The sequence below is a fragment of the Plecotus auritus genome (genome assembly GCF_963455305.1).
Source record: "Plecotus auritus genome assembly, chromosome: 1".
Classification (NCBI taxonomy): Eukaryota; Metazoa; Chordata; class Mammalia; order Chiroptera; family Vespertilionidae; genus Plecotus; species Plecotus auritus.
The window spans coordinates 199,885,361-199,904,872 of NC_137770.1; the positions used below are offsets into that span (position 1 = coordinate 199,885,361).

General features: G+C 38.4%; 1 protein-coding gene across 2 annotated transcripts in view; it reads right to left on the minus strand.

Annotated features, from left to right (window-relative positions):
* MTHFD2L (methylenetetrahydrofolate dehydrogenase (NADP+ dependent) 2 like) overlaps positions 1–19,512 on the minus strand; it is a 112,542-nt gene that overhangs the window by 55,105 nt on the left and 37,925 nt on the right. For both annotated transcript variants that reach the window (XM_080659117.1, XM_080659116.1), the window contains exons 4-6: positions 18,519–18,671; positions 17,270–17,377; positions 2,716–2,808 (exon numbers count right to left, since the gene is read on the minus strand). In XM_080659117.1, the coding sequence (XP_080515243.1) occupies positions 2,716–2,808; positions 17,270–17,377; positions 18,519–18,671 (354 nt within the window). The remainder of the gene's footprint in view (positions 1–2,715; positions 2,809–17,269; positions 17,378–18,518; positions 18,672–19,512) is intronic.

Below are 19,512 nucleotides of genomic sequence, written 5' to 3' on the forward strand. Positions count from 1 at the left end.
GTTGCTTAGACTTTTATATATGTAGATTGTTATGTGTTATAACCATGGTATAGCAACGTTCCTAGAAACATTATTTCTCTCTGGGAATGCAGAGGGGTATAGCTTTGAGTAGGAACCCAGAGCCTTTTATTTCTAACAGCATAGTTTTACAGGATTTGGTTTTCAGACTTGAACTTCTAAATTAGTCTACATTTCAAATTTTGGAGAGATGCTTAAAAGGTAAGTCCTATATAGTTAAATCTATAATGTTGTGACTATGAAAGCTTGAGAAACTGGAGAAGTGAGATTAATATGAACATAAGCTAATTTTAGTCATGCACCAGGATCATCACATACCATTTCCTCTTATACCTTTTCTTCTGTAAACTCATTCCAAGGTTTCATCACCACGTTCTTTATTGTCATTTCAGACATTATCAATGTGCCTGATACATCACCCACTACTCCTCCTTTACTCTTCCTAACATTGAGATGGTACTGCTTCCATATATGCTGACATTCTAGTTATGACAATAATCAATACCTCTGCCATGAGGTCATTATATCCTTTTGTAATACCCACTGCTAATCGCATGTGTTTATTTGCCACACAGAATGCATGATTCATTGTTAGTGGGGGTTTTTTAATGCCTTCCCTGCAATTCCACTATAATTTACCAATATCTACGTATTTTATCCTCAAATTCTCCAGGTGGTTATTAAGGAACTGAAAATGTAATAATCTTTAGTTATTTCTTATAAATTCTCAATTTTCTTCCCTGAAATTTCCCATTACACAGACGTTTATTTCCTAAGGATGATTGCAGGGCTACATACAGAGCTTATTCCAGAATTCAGCATACATTTGTATCTAGTTAGAGGCACTAGAGCTGGAATACAAAGCAAGGAACAATACCTGTTTGCACTGCCTTCACTCAAAATTGTCTTCCTGCCAGGAATAAGTCTGTGTGTGGCCAATGGGCTGTCTAAAATAGCCTGCACATGGGACTGGCGCCCTCTGGTGGTAAGAGGATACCCTGAGTAGGATGGCTGAGATAGAGAGCCTCAATACTGCCTCATCACCTAGATACCTGGGTACCTCCAGGCTCCTATTATGTTAACTTTATATAGAATTGGTCCCTTTTCCCTTTCCCTCTCATCTCCCCCTTCCTTTCTTATTTTTTAACTCCTTGCTCACAGTGCCAATACAGTGAGTCTATATGAGAAACTCAAGGATAATGACAGTGTTGGCATAATGACTTGTGATATAAAGTTTGATTTAGTCACAACAGCATATCAGTGGTTCTTGAAAGAGGATGGTAATTACCCATTTGTCATTTCTCATAACACGAAAAACATGAGTATGAATACATATTGAGGGATTTTGTTCCAAATATTCATTCAATAAAGAAAATATACATTTAACATTATAATTGATAAATGGGAACTAAGATCAACTGTGAAATATTCTTTATATGTTGTTAACATCAGAATAAAATCAAATTTTAAAGGTAATGTAAATTTCATTTTGTCTAAAATTAGAGATTAGCAATGATGACCACTCAAATTCCTCTCTCTCTGAGTCATGTGTGTGACTTCAAGTGTTTATATAAAAAAAAAGTCAATGTAATATTTATCTTGCATGAATCTATCAGTTGCTGCAGCAGTATTTCACCTAATGTCTATCTGTGGTATGACAAAGTGTATTGTCTCTCTAAACATCCATATTACTTCTGTTAATTGAGCTCAAAAGCTTACATTTGGTATACCACCTGAATATAATTTTTTAGAAAAACAGGAACTGTGGTTAGCAGATTATTGTTGATTCTAAAATGGGAATATTTCTATTTATACTCTATGAAGAGGCAAATTACTCTATCTAAAGTTATCACCTATATATTTTGAGTTCCATAAAGGGCCTATAGAATAAGAAAGTGAATTAAATTTTGTTAAAACTAATTTAAACTATCATTATTCTCCACTAAACTCAATTTATTATGAAACTTTTACTCTCCCTTCATAGTTTGTAAATACTCTAGCTCCTGATAAAATTAAAAGGGCTCTCATTCAAGCCTTGGGTAAAGAACAGTCACAGTGTCTGCGCTGTAGAAATACTATGTGAAAAGAGTAAAGGGTAAAGGTAGAAAGAAGTAAAGGGTAGAATTATTTTGTATGTTCAAATGTAAAACAAGTTAGAAAAAGCTAGACCCATTAAATGGAAGTGTAATAATTGTTCTCCCTGCTTCTATTCTTGTCTCTCTAAAGTCAATTCTCCTTGACCCAATGTAAGTAATCTTCTAAAAATGTATGCCAGACCATGTCAATCTCCTGATCTCAGCCATTGTAGCTTATATCAAAGTTCTTACCATGGCCTACAAATTCTGACAGGTACCAGCCATGGCTATTCCTTCAACAGCATTTCCTACCAGTCTCCCCATAATTCATTCATGTTTAGAAGCAATCATGTTGTCAAAAGAATTGGCAAAGTGTACATCTGTTCTTATGCTTAATATTTCATTCCGAAGGCCATTCAGGTTTAATATAATGAAGTGACACAGGCACAGTGGACCAATATGACCAATATGATGATTGCCAAGAGACAGAATCCAGTTGTTGGAAGTTAATCACATATATCTCAATTCTCTGAAGAAGCAGTTCTTATAGACATGCTGGCAATTAGGGCAGGAATTACTCTGCTGATGATATTCTACCAAATAACACCCACTAAAGACTTACCTGCAGCAACTATGATAATATCTGCCAGCTGAGTATGGATCTTCAGTTGTTCTTTGGGGGTGTATCTGTGAGCGATTGTCACTGTTGCATCACCTGGAATGCAGAAGAATTCCATTAATGATTTCTTAGCTTATTCATAATTTATGAGTGCTCCAATTCTAGAGGAGTTTCAGTTACATCCTAAGTGGGAAAAATTGCTTTGAGATAATTAAATCACTTTAAAAACAAAAGCTAGATATGAAAATATAGATGACCCATATCATTGTATCCTTCAACTGACCAGTGGAAAATCAAATGAGCCCAAATGAGGGTATGTGCTGACCATATAGGACAGCTATAAGTAGGGTCCTAGAAACCTAGCACTTGAAAGTTCTGCATTGACAAGTTAATACACTGTCACTCATTGGCTTGATAATAAGGTATATAAATACTGAAAACAGCAAGACAAGTGCACTAAAAATGGGGCAACATCTTGTAGCAGGACAGGTTAGAGATTAATTCTGCCTTATCTTGGCAGGTACCACATTCATCTTGAGGAGGTGTCAAAAAAGAGGTAATATACTTTGTTAGTTCTTAAAGCATGAGTAGTAGTACACCAATCAGGGGAGGGAAAAAAAAAAGGAATTCCAAGACAAAAGAATGGCAAGGAAAAATGAACCAACTTTGAAATCATGTGTTTAAGAAATGATAAAGTCTAGGCTATAGGGAAAGTATTCATACATGCTTTCACAAAGTGATGTATGAATCAGAGAGGTTAGCAGACTGCGGGATTTCAGTGCTTAACGTGAGAGCCAAGGAAGAGGAGTGAGAGAAAGGCAATGATGAGCGCAGTCAAGGGAAGGACTCCCGGCATGAACATGGCTGTGTGAGGCAGTATTTTCTCTCTTCCCTTTCTGCATAACATACAACAACAAAAATGGCACAGTCTCTATTTTTAGGAAAACTAGAAGACATACCACAGGGAGAAAGGCAGCAAAGAAATGGACAGAATAACAAGATGGTCAGCAACAACAGATCTCTGAAATATACTTTCTGAAGGTGAAGAGTTCACATCAAAATGCAAATAGTTGTAGCAGGTAAAATAGGAAGAAAGGCTGGAGAAGTCTTCTGAAACCCAGTATAGTTCAACAGTAAGGAACACAGACTTACACAGGGGAGGATTTCAACAGGAAGGAAGTAGTTGAATTCTGTGAAGGTGAAGGAGGAATCTGAAGGCTGCCCAGTACCTCCTTCACAACCCCTAGCAGAAGTATCCTGCAAATAGCAGATCCAAGAAATCCAACTCTTCAATAAGTAATTTACAAAAGCACTTGACAAAGCATTGAACGCATATTATATGAGGATCAGCCCAGGGGAATTTGGATGGTGACAGAACCATTCAGGTTCTATTGGTAGTTACATGATTATATGCATTTGTCTAAACTCATGGAACTGTATACCTAAAAGAGTGAATTTTACTATATGCAGTTTTCTCAAGTAAATAAAAGGATACATTTTAAAAGTGGCAGGCCCAAGAAAAAAAGCAAAAAAAAAAAAAAAATTAAATCCAATTAGAAAGAATATATGCACCCCTATGTTCATAGCAGTATTTTTTTCAATAGCTAAGATCTGGAAACAGCCCAAATGCCCACCAGTAGATGAGTGGATAAAAAAGGTGTGGTACATTTACATCATGGACTACTATGCAGCTGTAAAAAGGAAGGCTCTTTTACCCTTTGCAACAGCATGGAGGGACCTGGAGATTAATATGCTAAATGTAATAAGCCAGTCAGAGAAAGACAAATATCACATGATCTCATTTATATGTGGTACCTAGTGAACAAAATAAATTCACGAACAAAATAGGTCAGAGGCCTGGATGCATGGAACAGACTGAGGGATCTCAGAGGGGAGAGGAGTGGGTGTATGGGAAACCAAATAACTTAACACCTGTTCCTGGTCCTGAGAGCTAGCTATCCAGTGTTAAAATAAAAAAAATAAAAAAGTGGAGACTAACCTTGAAAATTCTCTGAGCAGACAAAACCAGTTTAGTCATACAAGCAAAGTTTATTTAACAAGGTTAATTTGACCTGGATCATTTCTGGCTTATGCCTCTGAAAATCATAAACAAAATTTGAACGGTTTCTCAAGGTTCATATGAGGTAACCATTGACCAATTCCCTATCATTTAAAAAAATTCTAATACTATAACCAATCACTGTGAAGAATAAACAGTCCCAGCTTTCTTGCTAATATGAGCTGTTTTAAGAACAATATACCCCTGAGCCTCATTCCATATTTTGGTTTGAGGGCTCCTAGTTTGCAAACTATTTTTTTGGTGTGTAAACAATAAACTTTTACTGATTACTACTTCGGTGACTGATTATGTTATGTCTGAACTTTTGACGCCTGCTAACTATATTCTGTCTTAATTGACATAGTGAAAACTCTTGTCATTCCTATTTCTAGTCCTGGTATTCCCACTACTTTTCTTCAACAAATCCTCTGGCTTGCTGAACCTAATCCGTTCTATCTCCTCAGCTTTTTCCATAGGGTAACCAGTACTAACAAGCTGCAACAGCTACTCCTTAGAATGATGTGTATCTCTGACTCTCTGAGGACTTTTCCCCCCACACTCAGTTTCATGTCCTTATTGCCCAGATGGTAACAGCCTTGGCAAGAACCTAATTTTTCTAAGCATTCCACAGACCCAGGTAAAAATTTATAAGAAGAGTCTTAAGCAACTTATTTGTTTCTGCATTTTTTCATAAGTTATAGAGATCATGATAGCCTAGAAACCTTCAAATACCTACTTGTGCCTGCATCAGCAAATACAGCAAAATGGAAAACCCAGTAGGGGCTGGAATCTCATGTGTGGGGTTTCTTTTGTCACTTTCTCTAGATAAGGAAAAACTGAGTTATTCCCAACACATTAACTCACACCATGGTCTGGTTTAAAAGGAAAAAAAATCATTGAGGAAAACTCAGTACTCATCAACAGAACAGCACTCAATGAATCTTAAAATAATACTGCACTCTCTTGACTCTGAACTCCATTTACTGCATGCTTTCTATCCCAGCTCCAGCTGCTTTTCCTGGGTTAAACTGTTTAAATGTTAGATATCGTTGCAGAGCACTCAGGTCTACGGCTTCTGTCCCTGCTTTATTAGTAAACGGGCCAGGCTTTACTGCCTTTATCTAGTCAGGACCTGGCTGGTTTGACTTGCTGTTTATCTGTCCTCCAGTTGTCTTCCAAACACTTTGGGCCAATGGTTTCACTTTTAACTAGTCAAATACTGTTTCAAGCTCACTCCTTTTAAACACCTACAGTTCCTTGGAGAGAAAGAGTTTTATGGACAACTGACTTAATCCTGACCATCAGTGTCTGTTGATATTTTAAAAATCTGCCCCAGATTTGGCCAATTATTGAATTGAAATTGTGGATGCATTTATTCAATAAAGACAATATACAAATGAGCAAACATATATATACTAGAGTCCTGGTGCACAGACTCATGCACTGGTGGGGTCTCTCGGCCTGGCCTGCGGCGATCAATGGACCTCTACACCACCACAGCCCAGCCTTACCAGCTCATCGGGCTTCAGCCTGCTGTCCACATTGATCCCACACAGCACAAAGTAGTGTGCGAAGCAGCAGGCGACCAGGGAGAAGCCCGAGTCCGGGCTGGGTGTTGTGCCGCTCCTGCTCATCCCGGCCCCGCTGCACCTGCTGCCGCTGCCACTGCTCAGGCACACAGGGGAAGTATCCGCGGGAGAGGCTCGCACCACTGCAGCTATGCTCACCAGCCATGAGCCCGGTGTCTGGTGCCCATCTGTCAGCTGAGCAGCGCTCCTGCTGTGGGAGCGCACTGACACCAGGGGGCAGCTCCTGCACTGAGAGTCTTCCCCCTGGTGGTCAGTGGACGTAATAACTACCAGTAGGTCGTCTGGTTGCTTAGGCTTTTATATATGTAGACTAGAGGCCCGATGCACGAAATCCGTGCACAGGTAGGGTCCCTAGGCCTGGCCGGCAATCAGGGGTGATCAGGGCTGTTCAGGGCCTTCCAGCTTTCGGCCAGGGCCTTCCTTCCCCAGCTGCCAGCTGCCAGCTGGGGCCTCCCTTCATTCCACACCACCCCTGGTGATCAGCACACATCATAGCGAGTGATCAAACTGCCCATCTCCTGGTCGAACTCCTGAAGGGACACTTTGCATATTAGCCTTTTATACATATAGATAATAAAATTGTACATAGTAATAAGCACAAAGAAGAAAAGAATGCGGAGTAAGTGAATAGAGAGTAATAACATGGGTGATATTTTAATAAGTGATTAGGGACATTTGAACAGAAACTCGAAAGAAGTGAGCAAAAAATTATGTAAATAACTTCAAAAAGAGCATCCAGGTAGAAGGAAAACCAAGTGCAAACACACTGACACATGAACAAGTAAGACATATTCTAGAAAAGCAAAAGACAGTAGTGGCTGTGGGGCAGAGATGGAGGGTGGCAGGAAATGAGGAAGAAGATGAAGCCCAGGTTTGATCATGGAAGGGCTCTGGAATGAAACGTGAAGCTCTGGGCTCATTCCAATCTTCTGAGCACTCATCCTCAACCTTGATAGCATTAGAATCTTCTGTGTTTTTAAAAAAATACTAATGTTCAAGTCCAACTTGTAAATATTATGATTTAAATGTTCTATGTGAGGTTCAGGAAGCTATATTTTTTTAAAAGCCCCCAGATGATCCCAGTGGGGAGCAAGAGCTGAGAAACACTGGTTTAGAAGTTGAGAAGAGGAAAATGACCCAGAGAATGAGAAGAAATGTCTAGTGAAATAAGAGAAATTCATGCCAGAGTTAGCTTTAATCTGTGCTTAGACAATAAAAGAAATAGCTCTATAAAATTTTGCCATTTCATTAAATTTTAAAGCATGTTATACATATTATTCAGTCCATTACATAGTTTCCTGATTATAAGGACCCTCAGGAGAAATTACTCTTTGGTCTTAATATCAGAATATGTTTTATTTATCCTGAGCATGTGTTTATTTTTAATTTTAAAGACACTTTATTGAGTAACTAGTTATTATTTTCCTGATAAAAAGCTCTCAGGATAAAATTACTGATCCAATCATATAGCAAACATAATTTATATTTAATTAAATAAATTCGCTAAATATATATTCAGCTCTAGTATATAAAAAGCAATGTGACTGGCACTAAGAACATACCTGTGCAGATTTAATGATATGTACAGTTTTAGCAGTAGCCATATTCTTAGCTCCATTTCGGTCCCAGTTTTCCTTTAAATTTTTCTTACCTATTTCTCATTGGCATTGTGTTTTAGATATTGCTATGGCCCACCTTAAATACTTTTTAGAATAAGTACACCATAGTAGCGAATATGCATTGAGTACTTACTATGTGTAAACACTAAGTTCTTTAAAGATATTAGCTCATTTAATTCTCCCAAGACCCTCATATATCCTTATCAAACAGAAGAATGCAGAAGCAGAATGTGACCTCTGGCAATGTGACCAGAGAGCTTGTGCTCCTTCATACCAGGCTTTCATGTCCCAGGTGCCAATCTTCACCATTCTGGACTGCAACTGTGGTGTGAGCAACTTGGCAGTTATACATGAAAGTAGGAGTTTTAAAGTCTTATGTTTTTAGGAATATTGTCCTATTAATAGGAATGGAATGTATTAGTATCCAAATGAATAAATTCCCCAGGTGACCAAACGCTCATGGTACCAAGTTGCCGGGTCAGGGTTGAGGGCAGTACTCATGATTATGAAACAGATTTTAGCAACAACAACAAAAAATCAACTAAATTTTAAAGCAATCAGACCCCCCTGAAGCCTAGACAAAATGAACCAGCCAGCTCAGCCATGTGACAGGGGGCAAGTGAGAGCATGAGTCAAAGTATTGCTCTTCCCTTCCTAGTTGTTCTGACTAAAAGGTGTGTGTATGGGGTCTGTTTGTTAAAGTTTTATTTAATTCTTGCATTTATTTCATGCTTTTCAAGATTAACAGGTGAAAATAAACTCAGGAATTTTACTAGAATATCTGATTCTGTAAACATGCATACAAGGTCATAGACTAAAGCTAAATATTAGTAAGCATTCCCAAGGCTCTTGCATTTAAGAGAGAAAAAATGCGGACATCTTGAAGAACTCTCTGCTGTTACTGCCCTCTCAGTCATGCTTCCTCTGGGAGAAGGGTGGACCTCTGGGGCATACTAGTACAAACACAGCAAAAAAAAACACAACAAAACACACACACACACACACATATATCCTATCTAATAAAAGAGTAATATGCAAATTGACCGTACCTCCACTATACCCACAAGCCACGCCCACCAGCCAATCAGGAGCAAATATGCAAATTAACCCAACCAAGATGGCTGCAGCCACAGAGAGATCAGGAGGCCTGAGTTTCCCCCGCAATGGAGGAAGCCAAGCTTTCCACCTGCCCTGGCCGGCCCAGGCCTACACTCAAGGCTACAAAGTTTCAGTTATAGAAGATAAATAAATCCCAACAAAAATGGCGGCAGCCACGGAGTTAGAGAGAGCAGGAGGCTTGAGTTGCCCCTGGCAATGGAGGAAGCCAAGTTTCTGCAGCCCTGGCCTACCTTGGCCTCCGCTTAAGGCTACAATGTTTCAATTATAGAAGATAAATAAATCCCAACAAAAATGGCTGCAGCCACAGAGCAAGCAGGAGGCTTGGCTCTGCTCAAGGCTACAAAGTTTCAATTATAGAAGATAAATAAATCCCAGATACCAGGGCCTCTTCTTGGGTCGCCGGGGGTTGTGACTGGCCTGCAAACCACCACAGGCCCCTCACCCAGGCCTCCCCACGCCCCAAGGGAACCCCTATCCTGATCCGGGACATCCTTCAGGGAAAACCAGCCAGCCCCCACCCATGCACCAGGCCTCTCTCCTATCTAATCCTCCAATCTAATAAAAGAGTAATATGCAAATGGACTGTCACTACAACACACAAGATGGCTGCTCCCATGTGGTCAAAGATGACTGACCCCATGTGGACACAAGATGGCCACCACCAGGTGGCCAGCAGGGGAGGCAGTTGGGAGGGACCAGGCCTGTAAGGGAGGGCAGTTGGGGGTGATCAAGCCTGCAGGGGAGGGCAGTTAGGGGTGACCAGGCCGGCAGAGGAGGGAAGTTGGGGGCGACCGGGCCTGCAGGGAAGGGCAGCTGGGGGGGACCCAGGCCTGCAGATGAGAGCAGTTGGGGGGTACGAGGCCTGCAGGGGAGGGCAGTTAGGGGTGACCAGGCCTGCAGGGGAGGGCAGTTAGGAGCAAACAGGCTGGCAGGGGAGCAGTTAGGCATCAATCAGGCTGGCAGGGGAGTGGTTAGGGGGTGATCAGGCTGGCAGGCAAAAGCGGTTAGGGGCAATCAGGAAGGCAGGCAGGCGAGCAATTGGGAGCCAGCAGTCCTGGATTGTGAGAGGGATGTCCGACTGCTCATTTCGGCCCGATCCAGGTAGGATTGGGCCAAAACGGGCCATCGGACATCCCTCGAGGGGTCCCATATATATATATAAAAATATATTAGAAGCCCGGTGCACAAAATTTGTGCACGGGGGCGGGGGGGGGGGCGGTGTCCCTCAGCCCAGCCTGCACCCTCTCCAATCCGGGACTCCTCAGACATCCCTCTCACAATCTGGGACCACTGGCTTCTAACCGCTCACCTACCTGCCTGTCTGATTCCACCTAACTGCCCCTCCACCTTGCGGGCCTGGTAGCCCCACGCACTGCTGCTCAGTCGTTTGGTCGCCCCTCACTAATCCCGCTGCCAGCCTGGTCACCCCACACAGCCTGTTCTGTCATCAGTTCTGTTGTTTCAGATGCGATGGTCGCTTAACCCTTTATATGTATATAGCATTGGGGGAAAACAACAACTTCCAGGGTCCAATACTAAATATTATTATTATTCTCTCAGAGATGCAGTGCTTCCTATATTACTATAGTAAAGCCTCTGGGAATGATCACAGTCAAGTTAAGTTTGGTTCTGTTTAATACTGATTTCTCAAACCTATTTGACCAATTCCTCTCCTTTTTTTTGAAACTAAAACCTATTTAAGATGTTGTGGTGTGTTAGTGTTCCTAATAATACAACTTAGGAATAGCTGTATTAAACCTTTTATGATACCCTTGGTCTACAAATAAGGTAAATTATTCATTCATTTATTGCACAAAGACTTTTTAGACAGTTAGATGCTGAAGATAAAATGGGTAGAAACACAGATCTGGTCTTTGCTCTTGTGGAATTAGCTGTCCAGTGAGTGTAATGAACGTTAATCAAATAATGACACAAATAAGTGACAATGACAAACTGATAAGTTTTGTACAGAGAAGTTCTTCAGTATATCTATAGTGGTGTGTGGGGTGGGGTGGGAGAGATGATCAGAGAAGCCTGCTGCTAAAGGAAGTTCCACCTGAGCTGAGAAATAATGGGTGAGTAGGAGGGAACAATGACTATTTGGGATGCTGAAGGATGATGTAGGTAAGAGGTTAAATCAGCATGGTGATGAGGGGAGGAGAAAATGGAAGCAAATCAGGGAAGTCCTGAGAATCTGCAGAAAAATTCACACAGGGAAACAGAAAAAGACCTTAGATAAAAGAAGAGCAACATACTATAAGAATAATAAAACAGAAGAAACTTCAGAGATATTTATTGATCAAAGAAAATGGGGCCTACACTCCTTTTTTCTTTTTTTTAGCATTTAGTAACTTTATAAAATAACACTGTTTGGCATTAACTAAAAAATTTCAAGTTATCAGATCATCATTTATATTTATGGCATGAGTTATTCTTTTTGTAGAGAGTACATATTTTTCTTCTAGATTTTAGATATTTTTAATAACTTCAAGTAGGAGATTTTTTATTTTTGCCTGTGAGGTGAGAAATGAAGATTAGTAACAGAAGGTAAATAACAAAAATACAACAGTAAGAGAAGGCAGACAAAAAAGGGGGCTAACATTCATATATAACTGTAATTAGAAATCGTTCATCCCTTCCTTCAACTAAGCTTTTTATTATAGAAAATTCTACTCCTTTGCAGCACTTTGCACAATTACAATGATTAATCATTCATAGCTAATTAGTTTAATGGCTGTCTTTCTTAATAGATTATAAGCTTAAGAGGACAGGGCAATATCTGATTTAGTCACCATACTATGCCCTATGCTTAGTGACCAAGAAATCAGTCCATCTGTAAGAATACAGCATTACATGTCAGCAGCTCGAGGAAAAACCAGTTAGTCTAAACAAAATGATAGACTCTAGATGTTTTACAGGAAAACACTGTGACCTCTTTTAACGAATGCCGTCAGCAACCACTTCCCGTCCCTTCCCAGTGTCCTGACGTCTCCTCTCCCATTCCTGATGGTGATGAGGCACCCTTCACCCCTGTGAGCTGATTCTTGGGGAAAAGGGAATCTTGAGTAATACTTCTACATAAATGTCTATAGTTTTAGAACATTAAGAAATTTGTGTGTGGTAAGTACCTAGCTTTTCTCCTTCCTCCCCTTCCTTGTTTCTATACAGGATTCTTTTTTCAATAAATAACAATATTTATTTTAAAACCCTTGCCTGTGGTCTTATTTTCTATAATACTGGTACAGTAGTTGGCACATTGGAGACACTAAACTTTTATCAATTGACTAGCTGTATTATAACACACCAAGCCCTGTGCTAAATTTCAGAGATACAAAAAGAGAATATAGAATTTCACATTTCCCATGTGTGTAAGAAAGGGGAACAGATAGATAACTAATATGCAATGGTCTAGTATTGTGTCAACAGCATAGACAACGTGCAAGACTTAGAAGATTTGGGCCGCATGTTGAAAGATGGTGAGAAGAGAGAGAAAGCTGGTGAGTAATGAGAATTGGCATGCAATGGGGTATGCAATAGCAAAGAGGTGTGGAAGAGACAATGTGTTTGGGAAACAATGTGTAGTTCTATGGGGCTTCTGCATAAGGTACCAGAGAGAAAATGATAGGAGGAATGGCTGAAAAGGTAGGTTGGAGCAGTTCACAATAGCCTTATGAGTGATGCCTTCAACAATTAGGCATACCGATTTTAGAAAAAGGATGGTTTGTGCTGGTAATATAATAAATGCCTCCAAGGTCATGGCGAAAAAGAAAATGAAAGGGAGAGAGAAAGATTTGGACTTCACTCTACATTTTAAATAATGTTTAATGTTAGTTTCAACCGTGTAATAGTCCCTGTTGTTTGATGTGAGAATACATATTTTCCAAGTATAGTGTTTTTCAGATCCTATCTGGCTGAATTTGTTGAAAATGGGACAATACTCTTACTATGCAGCTGAGAAAAGGAGACTTGAACAAGTATTTGTATTTTTCTATTGCTTTCCACTATGTAAACTCAAAGCTATAATTCAGTAAAGTCTAATCAACATAGAAGCATCATAAAACATAATATCCTAGTATCTCATCAGGAGAATTTCTAACTTAGGATCATGGGATGGGGGGAGCAGAGACAAATGTCTGCCATCCTCCCTGTCCCGGTTTGACAATGGTTCATTCCACAGAGGCAGCATCCCACTCCCCTGCCAAGGCTGAGTCTCAGTAGTTACCGCTCTGCATGACTTCTGCATTTCTAGGTGATCCTATTTGGCTCCTCTCTTTGAAACCCTAGAGTGCCTGGTCCCACCTGGCACTGAACTGACCTTAATCACACTTACAACACACACCATGTGGCACTTCCTTGAACATCCACTCCTGTATTACTACCTGAAGGCACCTCCTGTAGGTCGGAGACAATGCTCTTGGCTGGCAAAGCTGTTCATTTTCCCATCTGGAGCCAATGTTCACAAAGCAAAGGCATTCTACTAGCAAAATATCTTGTGGTTTTTCATTGACACAGGGTGCTCCTTGAATAAAAAATACCTGATATACAGGAAGTTGCAACTGAAGGGTAGCTTGAGTGCAAAAGCTGAACACCAATGCAGAAGCAGTGCTCTGAGAAAAACAGTGTCCACAGATGAACCCTGAAGATGCAGACTACCATCTCCAGGAAACGTCAACACTGTACCCCACAGTGTTTCACAGAGAATAAGCACTGAGTGCATGCTGCCTGAGTGAACTCAATAACACCCCTGGGTCCATACAACTGGAAGCAACATCAACTGGTTGCTGGCCCTTTTAAAATGCTCCTTTAAAAAGTCCCAGCATCAGTGCTACTGCAATGATACCACAACCTTTTAGTTAAAGGGGGCACATATAACGCATGCTGTGGCCATGCCATTTAGGGATGTATTTAGATGAGATGTCCTACATAAAAATATAAAAATATGCAGGAAGAAACTTGCTAATTCTCTAAAAGAATTTGAAATAAAATCATATTCTGTATTCCTTTGGTGACAAAATCATAATGTTTTGGTCATTATGGCACTGTTATTTGAAGGGCAAAAAAAAAAAAAAAAACTGTTTTAGAGAAATTGCAGAACTCTCTCAATTCCTCACAGTAAAGTTAAAAATAAAGACTGTGCCAAAGCCAATGGTATTTGGTTTTCATTCTGAAAGGAGGTGAAACTGGGTAGGTAACTCCATACAAAGAAGTTAAAGGAATATACCGGGACCTATAGGTGGTCACAATGGTACTCAAACATCCTAATAAGGAATGGGGCTCATAAGAAGAAACTCTCCATTCTCAGTCTCTTTATGTTCCCCAATTAACCAGGCTCTTCCCTAAGCAACGAGAATGTTTGCTTATGGATGCCAAATTTCATTTTGTGCCACTGAATATAATTTAAATCACCCATACTTATATATCATGCCCACCACTATCATCAAGACTATAAGCTCTTGGAGGACAGGAACTATTTCTCATCTACTCTCTATAAGCTGCATGGTGGCTCTAATGCCATATTGTCTTCAAAGCCTTCTGTGGTGATGTATGCTCAGCAGAAGGCATTCACCTTTAGTACCCCGCTGCATTGAGTACCAGCACTACCCACTTATTTCACAATTTTAGCACATGCACAGTCCTCTAAATATTTCAAGCCCTTGACGAATTAAAAGCAGCTATTTCTCACAAAACAGCAGGAACCCATGTCCTAAATAATCAAGAACTAAAAACTAGCCCCGAGTAGAAACATATTATATCAAGCTAAATTGCAGAATGGCCATTTTCTGGTGCAATTATCTTTGGCTTTAACACACAAATGAATCATTAGGGTCCTGAATTTCTTCTGACAAACAAGTACAGTGTGAACTGAATGCTCAACATCGTGTCGTGAGAACAAGTTCTATAGATCTGAATTGGCCAAACTAATCCTTCTGCATCATTGCTATTAGCCAACAATGCGCATGTAGTTATTACATATAATTACTGCTCTAACAGACATGAGCATTTGAAATATTAACTTTCCCATAGACTCCAAATCTTCAGTAAGCAGCTCTCAAAAATTCAGTATGTTAATAATGTATATCAGCACACTCCTATTTAATATGCATGTGCTTAAACACCACCCATGTTACAAACTGTCCAACATAGTTTTTAATATAATTTATTACCTTTTAGATACTGTAATTATAATGGCACCTAGGTGCCACTATAATAAATGCAAATTCAATCAACTGGTTTGTAAGTAACCACTATTATATAACTAATTCCACTTTAATTCAATTTTTAACATGCATTCAAGTGAGAATATTTCATAACACAAAGTATAAAATGTTTATAAACTTATGTTTTATGACATAAGAGTGTCTAATTTAAAATGAAATGAATAAAGGGTAAATTGATTTCCTTAGATTTAGACAAATAATTAAAAATTAAAATATATAAAGAAATGAGCATACAATATATTGAAATCTATAAGAAAAAGTATACAAAGTATGGTTTGTAGTATTATGATGTCATATTTCTAATAAAATACTTTATATGCTTTATAAATTCCCATTCTACATTTATGAAATTATTATAACAAAGACTAGATTTGATCCAAAATAAAGCAAACATAAAACTTGTCACAGAAAAAAATTTTTCAAATGAAGGTGAAAAATACATCATTAACCTTGGATCATGTTACTCTAAATTTTATGACTAGTATGGCCACAGATTATTAACTTAAGCATAATAATGGGAATAATCATAATAGTCACAGTTCATTTATACCAAGGATTTACTTAACTCACTGTATCAGGTATTGTAATTAGTGCTTTGCTTTCATATCTCATTTAATTTTCACAATAATCCAGTGAAGGATATATTACTATTATACACATTTTCCAGATGAGGGAAGTGGAGGCTTCTTACACAGATTAAATGACTTGTCCAAGGACACTGGGCTTGGCAGGAGAAGGGTCTGACTCCAAGTGTATCTTCAGAAACACACAGTCAGTACTCAGCTCCCAGCTCCCCACTACCACTTCCTTGTGTGGCCTTGGGTAAGTCACCTGAAGTCTCTAAAGCTAATTTCCTGTAGCTGCAAAATGCAAATTACATTAATATATGCCAGAATTGTTGAGAATTAAATAAGATAGTTTATGAGAAGGTTCTATGCAAGTTTAACAGCTATGTTATTGCTATGTTATTGATGAGATCAAATGAAATGTTGAAAATGAAAAAACTGCTTATTAGCTCTTGGGCAGGATTTTCCAACAAAAACAGTATCCTAGGTGAACTTTCCTGTTGTTTTACCTTGCTTAATGTAGAAACTATCACATAAAGGCAACTATGAATCAATATTTTTATTATACTGTAAAAGACAGAAAAGCCCCAATAGATTAAGTTAGATGTGAATAGCAAAACTAAAATGTAACTTTGTAGATGATTATCATGAAAATTGTTCATACCACAAGATTTGGCCTTTCTTATCGAAGAGCTTTTTGCTTTTCAAAACTAAGGCTTTTTAAAGTTACCTGGAGTCACTCTCAGGCTCTAATTTACTGTGATCCACATACACATTTTGCTTTGTGGCAATATTTAAATCCTTAGGCTCAGAAAGGAAAAACAATATTTTTAAATCTTTATCATTAACCATTTTAGATAAGTAATGTATTATCATTGAGCTAACTTTTTCATAGGGCTTTGTAGCTTAAAAAATTATTTCATATGCATTATGTCAAACCAGATCCTAAAACAAGTATTTGAAAATTTGAGATCAGGAAACTGAAATTCTCTAAGGTTAATAATAAGAAATCTATATATCTATACATTGCTGTTGTGCATGTGTGTATGTGTGTCTGTGTGTGTGTGAGAGAGAGAGAGCATACAGATGTCTATCATGTGATTTTATGTAGCTAATGGCTTCCCACTTTTCTAAATATCTACATTGTTAATGATCTGAAGAAAGCATATATAGCCAAAAGAAAAAATAGAAACAAAGAGGCCACATATTTCTAGTAATTCCTTTACTCACTTTCAATGTACACATGTCATTAGATGAGGAATAAAGGACAACTTCATTTGCATAAACCTACAAATACACTAAGTCACAATTTCAAACATCTAGCTTTTATTTATTTAAGAAGTAAAAAAGTTGTAAAGGTATATGGAATCTCAAAGGTCCCACCTACCTCCTGGTCGTTCATGTTCTCCATCAGTGTGTAGAAGCATGGCAATGGGCATCCCTACATTCTTGGACCTTCCAGCCACAACCACATTTTTCCCAAATGTTTCAATTCCTTAAAACAGAGAGTTTGATTTAAATAATCAACAAAGAAGCAAATACACATCTGAACAGCCAACTGAAACATTCTTTAAAATTTTCTAATTGAATTTGGATTATTGTATGGCTTGTCTATAATGTGTCCACATTCATTATTTATAAATATTTATTTTATACCTCTTGGATTTGTCACTTCCTCTCTGATTATGTCCTCATGAAAAAAAAATCACAAATAGTTTCAAGTTGCCATTAAATTGCTTTTAAAATATTAAGATTTACATGAAGAGTTAGAGGTACTGAGACTTAAATATATTAACTGCTAATTACAAAGTAAGCAAAGTACAACAAAGTCAAGTTTCATTGGCAATAACACTTTGAGCACAACTGGAACAAAATAAAGTGGGGGGAGTATTTTCCACAAAGCTCATGCACTTTACTTCTTAGGAGAGAAGCACTAACCTTAGGAACTTAAAGAGGCATGAAAGATAAAACTTGCAGATTTAACACTATTTACCACTTTGGGGCATAGTTTCTCATAAGTAAAATGAAGAAGTTAGAATTAAGGATATTTTTTTTCCAAATACTAATATTATCAGAGTATAATTCTAGGATTTGCTTTCCTTTTGAAATTTTCTCTTTCGTTTGGAAAACAGTAGATTAGAAAGGAGACGCTGTTAGAAATGGAAGTGACCGTGGTGGAGCTCTCACGGGTGTACAGAGATGTTTGCCTCTACATTCATTGACACCATATTGCCTTAAGGGTCAATTAATGTAGGGGTCAATTTACATATGGCATTTAGAGCACAATTCAAGGATAAATGTTTGCAATAAAAACTTAGGTCATTACAGATGATTCAAATATATTCAGCACATTCTGTTTTTAAAGGTAATGAAAAATATAATACATTTTAGAAAATGTACATCAAAATACATTGTTTTTAGATTAAAAGTAGGGAGGCAAACCTACTATTAAAAAATCCACTCCCTACAAGATGCAAGAGCAGTTACCTGTAAGCCCAATTTAGCTTATTTTGGATTATTCCTTGACTTACAGAACTTTATATCTTTCTACAGACTCAGTAGGATTGAAGTGGTTCCATCAAGGCAATGCACAAGTTCTCAGTTTGGCTCTTAGCACCCACGTCCTGTAGACCAACCTGTTCTTTTGATTATTTCCCAAACAGCACTGGCAGTGGCAGGTATGAGAGAATGCTGATCAAGGCACAGTCTTCCAATATTGATAATATGAAATCCATCTACATCTTTTTCAGGGGCAATTCCATTGCATACTGTTCGCTCATCCACATGATCTGAAAAGTAAATACGATTGGTCTAATTTTACAATTGTGTGTGTGTTTTTTTAATTTGGAGGTATGAAAATGAAATGTGAGGACCTACAACCAGATCACTTATAAATAATTATTCTTTTCTTTTTCTTAACACCAAAAGAGTAAGACAAAATGCTCTTGACCAATGGCTGCATTTAACTGCTGTAAGAGAATAGACAAGTACAGGGCCAAAGTGGCTGGCCTGGTGGAAGGGAAAAGTCTATAAAATAAAACAATACCAATGAGATCTGGGAACACCCAGATGTAAGTCTTTGCCTCAATAAGCTTGCATATTTAAATTTATGTTTTACTATATTTTCACAAATAGGCTTTCATTAAATATTTTTAGCATTACAGGTTAAAAGGACTTGGTTAGTGTTAAAAATAGTCATTAGTGCCAAGCTTCATCCCAAATGACATATAAAAGAAAATATTAAACACACATGCACATGACATTTCCCCGAAGCACTAGCACATTGAAATCCAAAATATCATTATGGTTTCCTATAAGAAAGAAAAAGAACACAGCTTGGGTAATGAATGAACTAATCAAATGAGATATGAGGTCAAATTAATGCTTCAATTTATTGATATATTGCTACCTATTCACTCATCACAAATTGAAATACTTTTTCTCCTCTGCTCTCCCACAGAACTGCTATAAAAAGTTCTTGGTACATTAGTTCATTTCATTGATCACATGCTATTTAATTGTATCTTGCACTCATGAGTGTGAGCGTTTTGGGGCACAACCTTGTCATATTAAACTGATCCACCCATTGCCTTCTCCATCTCAGCTGATGACAGTTCCACCTTTTGTACG